The sequence below is a fragment of the Rattus rattus genome, chromosome 10 (genome assembly GCF_011064425.1).
Source record: "Rattus rattus isolate New Zealand chromosome 10, Rrattus_CSIRO_v1, whole genome shotgun sequence".
NCBI lineage: Eukaryota > Metazoa > Chordata > Mammalia > Rodentia > Muridae > Rattus > Rattus rattus.
In genome coordinates this window covers 3,962,877-3,971,133 of record NC_046163.1, presented here as the reverse complement: position 1 = coordinate 3,971,133, position 8,257 = coordinate 3,962,877, and the positions used below count along the sequence as shown (strand labels likewise).

Sequence of the window (8,257 nt, the reverse complement as noted above, 5' to 3'; positions counted from 1 at the left end):
TGTCAAGGCCTGATTACGAGCCTGCGCTACTACGCTGAATTATATAATTGTTTTCAAATAAATTTCTAAATTCTTTAAAGTTAGAAAACCTTGAAACTGCTCTGTAAGGTTGCTCAAGATAGCTATGAAACTACATTTCCCAAGAGTTCACGCGGCAAGTTGGCACACTGGTCTGGTCGCTTTACCAAGAGGCACACTGGGAAATGTAGTGCCCAGAGCAGCGGGGCTCACAAGCTTTTGACGGAAGATGAGAAGTGCGCCGCCCGTGGCAGCACAGGTACCGGATAAGGACTCTGCACACCCCCAATTTTGTGTATGTGGTCGGAGGAAGGGCCCGGGTCCTCTGTACCTCTCCAAGCAAGGTGCTGGCCACGGTTCAACTCTGGCGAGCTGCTCGGAAGTCCCTGACAAGAAGGTGCCAACCGCGGGGGGTCGAGCTCGTACCCGCCCCACCCAGGCTGCGGCGGCGTGGGGAGGAAGCGCACCCAGGCCGAGTGCAAAAGTTTCCTTTTCTGCTTTCCAGTTAGAGAAGCTTCAACCAACCGAGGGTGGGGATGTCTGACTTCAACTGGAAGAGAACCCGGGAGCCAAAGGGGTTAAAATAAGCGAATTACCGGGAAAACAAACAAAAAACTCCCCACCACTAGCCATGGGCAGCCGAGATCACCTGTTTAAAGTGCTGGTGGTGGGGGACGCCGCGGTGGGTAAGACGTCACTGGTCCAGCGCTACTCCCAGGACAGCTTCAGCAAGCACTACAAGTCTACCGTGGGAGGTGAGCGGTCTCAGGTGGCTGGGAGCAGGGTTCGAGGCTTGAAGCCGGTAGCCTCTGAGTACTGAGGTCGCCTCTAAGGGGTTCCCAGCCTGCGCCGACTGCCTATAAAAATGGGGCCAAAGTATGCAGGTGAGAGATGGAGAAGGTGGAGGGGTCTGATCCTGGGCCATCACAACAGAGAGCTGCGCCCTCCCGCAGCCATGCGCTGCCCAGAGCAACTTCTCCAGCCAGCAGAGAGAGCTGAGCCCCGGTTCAAATGCAGGCTGGAGCAGATACCCTGCTTCCTACCAGCATCAGACGGGTGTTGAGGAAAGAATCGACTTGATCTAAGGAGAGCCCAGGAGCTAAGCATTCAGGAGGAACAGCTGTGGGGGAGATTAGAGGTCAGATTATGGTCAGGTCTGATGAGCCCTGTGGGGTTGCTTAAATAAAGGTAATTCGTGAACTTCGTGGGAAATGTGAGGGATTCACGAAAGAATATGAAATACACCCTGAGTGGCTTATCTTTTCTCACACTGGGGAAGGCAGGGAGGAAGAGAGAAAGAAGCACTAAAAGTTAGCTCATTTCTTTCCTAGTGTGGCCTTTGGACTCAACTGAACTGTTCATCCACCGGCCTGTCTGCCCCCACCCGGGGCCCCACCACCACCACACACACACACAAAGACACAAACCACGAGAAGTAGGAGATAGTTAAAACAAGGTGATCAAGTAAAAGAGTAAAATTACACTTGTACCATAATAGATTTTGAAAGTGGGTGCCAGTGTACACATGAGAGGGTTTTTATTTTATTTTTCTTGGATATTTTATGTATTTACATTTCAAATGTTATCTCCCCCCACCAGCCTTTTTTAATTAACTCTTTACTTTGAAATGAAAACTTTATAGAATGTTTGGCAAAAGACAGAAGAGATGAGATAAATGGGTCAGTGGTTTTAGGTCAAGTCTGAGTCGGAGTCCCTAGCCCTACAAGATAGAAGGAGAACAGAGACTTCAAATAAAGTTGTCCTCTGACCTCCATGGGAGCACTGAGACACAACCACACACTATAAAATATTTTTCATTCATTTTTGGAAGTGTCTAGCAATGCTAAAGGTTTAACATTTCAAAGACTCTTTCCTGACTACTTTGCCCACCACTCCTAAATACAAGATCTTATTTCATGGATTTCGGTTAAAAAAATGTCCTATGAATTAATTTTTACCCATGGTGTGGTCTTAGTTTTCCTGCCGTACGAACATAATTGATTCTGGCGCGTTTTGATTTGTTTGTTTTTCCCGGTGTTTATTGTAAATTCTCCCTAGTTTTTACTTCTGTATGTTTCCAAACAGAAATTATTCTGGTTTCCTCTTTAACGAATAGCTTTTCCAGCACAGTATGGTTGTCTAGACTTTCAATTTTAACACTCAAAAGGGTGAGGCAGGAGGATCTCCAGATGGAGCTAGGCTACACTGCACAACTTTAGGAGGTTCTCCTGGAATAGCTGTTCAGCCCAATCTCTTGGAGTTTCAGCACCTGCAGACCAATGTTGGATTCAGCATAGCTCTTAAGTGGCACCCATGTAGCCTCCTCTGGCATCTTGTTCACTTAACTGGTACCTGCCTGACATAATTACCACGGCCCTAAGGAGGATACAGAGGTTTTCATTGTGTTTTCTCAAAGTACTGTTTGATTAGATACTAACAGTGAAGTTGAGTGTGGGAGATACAAAGCTAACCACTTAACTTCCTTTCCTCTATCTCTCCCCTCATCCTTTCCTCAAGAACCGCACCCTCCTAAACAAACAAACAAACAAACAAACAAACAAAACTCCCAGAAACCATTGAACCTGAGAATAGGAATTATTGCCTTAACCATTCCCACGTTCTTGTTCCTAGCCATGGAAATAATTAGTATGAAATAATTTGATCTGATAGAGGAGAAAACACTGAAGACCCTTAGGAGAGTATGAATTATATGTCCCAACACTTTTACACCATGGGATCTCATTTCCTGAAGGCTTAAACCTAATTGGAGTTTCATGATTCTGGGGTTGTTGCTGTATATTTGATCTGAGCTTATGCTGGGATTAAAAAGAAACATTTACTTTACGTATGTGTGTGTGGACATGTGCACTGTGACATACATGTGAAAGCCAGAGAATTGTTTATAGGTTTGGGTTATAGGGATTTAACTTGGGTTGCCCGGGTTGGCGACAGAAACCTTCACAGAACCATCATAAAGACATATTTTTATTAAGGTGTAATGTTCATATATTTTCAGTGGATTTTGCTCTGAAGGTTCTCCAGTGGTCCGACTCAGAAATGGTGCGGCTCCAGCTGTGGGATATTGCAGGTAAAATGGGAAAACCAGACAGTAACAAGGGGAGAAATTATTTAACCAGCAAGCTCTTTGAGGTGGGGTGGTGGGGAGGATGAATATCGGACAGCACAGCTGACATTTTTCTTCCCCGAAGCTACAAGTTTGAGCTGCTCTGAGCTTTCGAGATGATTTTAGAGATGCACTGCTCCAAAGACAGACATGGTGCCATCTGTGTGTGGGTGGAAAAGCTGCTAAGGTGGTGGATTCTCCATAGGTGGATGTTCTCCCAGTAGCAGAGTGGGCACCAGATCTTCAGCTGACGTTACTGAGAAAGAAGATCTCCAGAAAGTAGAGACAATGATCATGACGAACCCTTGGTATACGCCGCGCCTCCTGTTTCCAGTTTACTGGTTCACTAGCCCTGTCATGAGAGCTCTCGTCTTCCTCTACACATGACACAGCTGAAGGGCTCAGCCCGATTTTCTTAAAGTCACACAGACAGCAAGGGGCAGACGGGGATTTGGACATCGCCGTGTGGATACGGAATCCACAGTGGAGATGACTGGGTTTAACAATCCCTTAACGAAGGGGTTGGGGATTTAGCTCAGTGGTAGAGCGCTTGCCTAGGAAGTGCAAGGCCCTGGGTTTGGTCCCCAGCTCCAAAAAAAAGAACCAAAAAAAAAAATAATAATAAAATAAAATAAAAAACAAACAAAAAAAAAAAAAAAAAAAAAAAAAAAAAAACAATCCCTTAACGGGATAGACACAGTCAGAGGGGAAGGGAAGGGACCTTTGCAGATATATTGCGTGCATGCAGATGTCCTACCTCCAGTGAAGGAAGGGTGCTCGGTCTGAGGGGGTGCTCACCCTCAGAACCACCTTCTTGAGAGCTCTCTCTTCTCCCCAGGGCAGGAGCGTTTCACATCCATGACACGACTCTACTACCGAGATGCTTCTGCCTGTGTCATCATGTTTGATGTCACCAATGCCACTACTTTCAGCAACAGCCAACGATGGAAACAGGATCTGGACAGCAAGCTCACACTGCCCAGCGGGGAGCCAGTGCCCTGCTTGCTCTTGGCTAACAAGGTATGCAAGTAAATGGCCCCTGGCACCGACCAGTGGCCAGAGTAGAGGTATCTAAAAGGCCCTGTGTTTCTGAGCACGCCCACCCTGTTTTATTTTAGTTTTTAAAGATAGCACCCATGTCACCTATCAAGGCTAGCCTAGAACTCACAACCCCGCTTCTCTCGCCTAGATGCTATAACTAGTACCCCATGCCTGTCTACCAACACATCAGTGTGCCCGTTTGTTCAAGTTGGAAGAGTCACCTCCTCTTTCTTTTAAAGAGGTTTTGAGAAAATGTTTTTTTTCCTTTCCCATTTTTGTGTTTTTTGTACATGCATGTCTGTGCACCGTGCGTGCGGCGTCTGTGCGTGTGCGTGCGTGCGTGCGTGCGTGCGTGCGTGCGTGGTGCCTAAGGAGGCCAGAAGAGGGTGTCAGATTCATGGGTCTGTAGTTACGGAACATTGTTGGCTGACATGTAGGTGGTGCTGGGAATCAAGGGCCTCTGGAAGAGCGGCCAGTGCTCTTAACTCCTGAGCCAACCCTCCATCCCTGAGAGTGACCTCTTTTTAAGGAAGAATGTTGACTGCAGATTTTAGATGTTGGTGGTCTCGGTTGAAAACTCTTCAAAATGCACAGGCTCCTGTGACGATTACGGTGTTACCGCTTATGTATTTTTTATTTATTTTTATTTTTATTTTTATTTTTTTTGTCAGAGTGATCTGTCCCCTTGGGCAGTGAGCCGGGACCAGATTGACCGGTTCAGCAAAGAGAACGGTTTTACAGGCTGGACAGAAACATCAGTCAAGGAGAACAAAAATATCAATGAGGCCATGAGGTGAGTGGCTCCTAGTTTTCCAGAGACAGGCACACAGACCGTTGTCCCCTATGGCCCCATGGGTTCTCTTCTCTGATTTCTGAGCAAAGGAGTACAAATTAAGCCACTGGGATGCCGGCTTCCCTAGGATAAGTGAAGCGCACAGAGGTGCTTACACCTCCTGTCTTTGTGGAATGCTGCCTGGTGATAAGACAGTGCCTGCTGGATCTCCTCCTCCTCCATTCACCTTCTTGGGCTCATTTTTCTAGTTTCCGGTTTGTTTTTCTTTTTAAAGAGTCCTCGTGGAAAAGATGATGAACAATTCTAGAGAAGATATAATGTCTTCGTCCACCCAAGGGAACTACATCAATCTCCAGACCAAACCCTCCCCAGGCTGGACATGCTGCTAGCTCGCCTTCCTCTCCAGGTCTCTCAGCCATTCCATCTCCTCCTGTTGGCTGCTCACCTGGCCTAAAAATTCTGTTGAGAGTATTTGACCTGTTTCTTGCCAACTGCCTAGAAAGGAACCCCACTGTGACTTGGGAATGACTGCCTGGAACCCAGATGCATTTGTTGTTCCCGAATGTTGTCTGTGACTTGCTGACAGCCCGTGTCCTCTAGTCAGTGTTTCCTGTATGACAATGATCACCTCATTCTTCCACTGTCAGATGAGTTTCTGGGAAGGAATAAAAATTAGCACTTGTGCACTGTGTTTGGTGATGCCGGGGATTAGCCTCAGAGCCTTGTTCTCACTAGGTAAGCACCCACCCCACGTCACACCATGCAGGTGACATACAAAGCATACAAAGTAAATAAGTAAATATATAAAAAGTAGAAATAAAGTAATTATAAAGAGACTTGTAGTGTATATGCCTACAATCCCAGCGCCTGGGAATCTGAAGCAAGAGGATTAAATGTACAAGGACAGCTCGGGCTACATAGTATAAGATCTCATCTTTAAAAATAACAGTAATAGCTGGGTGTGGTGGCACATGCCTTGAATCCCAAGCACTGGGGAGGCAGAGGCAGTCAGGTCTCTTGTGAGTTCAAGGCCAGCCTGGTCTGCAAGTGAATCTGTGACAGCCAGGGCTGTTACACAGAGAAATCCTGTCTTGGAAAACAAACAAACAAACAAAAAAAAAAACCCCAATAACAATAAAATACTCACCAGTTTCTGAGATTTTTTTTTTTTGTTTCTATTTGATGTAGAAAAATACCATGAGTTCAGACTGACAGAAAAATAAGACCAGTTGGTCTTTCAGCCATTTTCGTCCAGATTCTTCCTGTATTGGATCTAACATTTCAACATCAAGTTCTGGGGTCCTGGGAGAAGACATTGAACATCTAATTTGGGGCTACTGGTGGTTAAGCAGAATCACTGTGTTTTTTAAGTAACTTTGCCTTGACTTGGCTTCAAGAGTAGCCAGGCTGGAGAGGTGGCTCAGCAGTTAGGAGCTCTGCTGCTCTTAAGAAGCCAAGCTTGATTCCCAGCACCCACATGGGAGGCTGACAACAACCTGTAACCCCAGCTGCAGGGCGATTTGTCACCTTGGCCTCCACCTGTCTTCATATGTATATACAGATATACACATACATACATGCATACATATACACACACATACAATACAATGTGTGGAATAACGTGTGTCTTCATATGTATATACAGATATACACATACATACATGCATACATATACACACACATACAATACAATGTGTGGCATAACATGTGTGTCTTCATATGTATATACAGATATACATATACATACATATACACACAATACAATGTGTGGAATAACATATGTGTGTCTTCATATGTATATACAGATATACACATACATGCATACATATACACACACATACAATGTGTGGAATAACATATGTGCGTCTTCATATGTATATATAGATATACACATACATACATATACACACACAATACAATGTGTGGAATAACATATGTGTGTCTTCATATGTATATACAGATATACACATACATGCATACATATACACACATACAATACAATGTGTGGAATAACATGTCTGTCTTCATATGTATATATACAGATATACACATACATACATGCATACATACATACAATAAAAACAATACAGGACAAAACAAGTTCAAGAACAAGGAAAAGAAAGTCAAGCTTTGGGCTTGGGGATTTAGCTCAGTGGTAGAGCGCTTGCCAAGCAAGCACAAGGCCCTGGGTTCGGTCCCCAGCTCTGAAAAAAAGAAAAAAGAAAAAAGAAAAAAGAAAGTCAAGCTTTTGACTAGGAACAGTGAGTGGTACTCACCTGGAATCCCAGCAGATGGAAGGAAGCCTAAGGCAGAAGAATTTGAGGCCAGTTTGGGCTACCTAATTAGACTGTGTTTCAAAACAATAAAAAGAGGCTGGAGAGATGGCTCAGTGGTTAATCGTCCTGGCTGCTCTTCCAGAGGACCCAGGTTCAATTGCCAACACCCACGTGGTTGCTGACGATGGACTGCGACTCCAATTTCCAGGGGATCCAGTGCTGTCTTCTGGCATCCTCGGGCATTGCATCGTGTGTAATGCACAGGTGTAGGTGCAGGAAAATACCTGTGAAATAAAGGTAAACAAACAAAAGCCTTAATCTTTAAAACTGTCTGTATAGGGCTGGAGCTATGGCTCAGCGGTTAAGAGCACTGACTGCTCTTCCAGAGGTCCTGAGTTCAATTCCCAGCAACCACATGGTGGACCACAACCATCTGTAATGAGATCTGAGAGCAACAATGTACTAATAAATTAAAAAAAAATAAAAACTGTGTATCATGATAGCATTCCTTGTTATTCCACTCATTTTTAAACATTTATTTATTTAATGTATATGAGCATCCTGTCACTGACACACCGGAAGAGGGCATCAGATCCCACTACAGATGGTTGTGAGCCACCATGTGGCTGCTGGGACTCAGGACCTATGGAAGAACAGTCCTCTTAACTGCTGAGCCATCTCTCCGGCTCCCATAATCCCCCCCCCTCAGGTTTATCTAGGGTTTCTTGATCAGAGAGGCAAGGATTTTAGGGGAATGTCCTGGGCTGGTATATTTTGTCATTTTGGTTGTTTTGTTTCAAAACAGGGTCTCACCCTGTGGCCCCATCCAGCTTGGCTGATGTCTCAGTGCATAGTGCTACAAATGAAACCAAGTAGCCCAGTGTTCTACAATGGGTCTGTTCTTCATGGCTGTAGGGATCTGAGTGGAAGTAGGGAAAGGAGAGGTTAGCCAAACAGAATTCGGTTATGAACACGGTGAGTAGCTGGTGCTTAACAGCCACAGAA

At 45.1% G+C, this 8,257-nt stretch overlaps 1 protein-coding gene across 1 annotated transcript; it reads left to right on the top strand.

Annotated features, from left to right (window-relative positions):
• Window positions 1–252: 252 nt before the first annotated feature.
• Window positions 253–5,810, top strand: Rab29 (RAB29, member RAS oncogene family). Its single transcript, XM_032915429.1, has 5 exons — window positions 253–773; window positions 3,035–3,106; window positions 3,981–4,162; window positions 4,855–4,976; window positions 5,251–5,810. The coding sequence occupies exons 1-5, from the start codon at window positions 650–652 to the stop codon at window positions 5,363–5,365; spliced, it is 615 nt and encodes a 204-aa protein (XP_032771320.1). The 5' UTR covers window positions 253–649; the 3' UTR covers window positions 5,366–5,810.
• The last annotated feature ends 2,447 nt before the right edge of the window (window positions 5,811–8,257 follow it).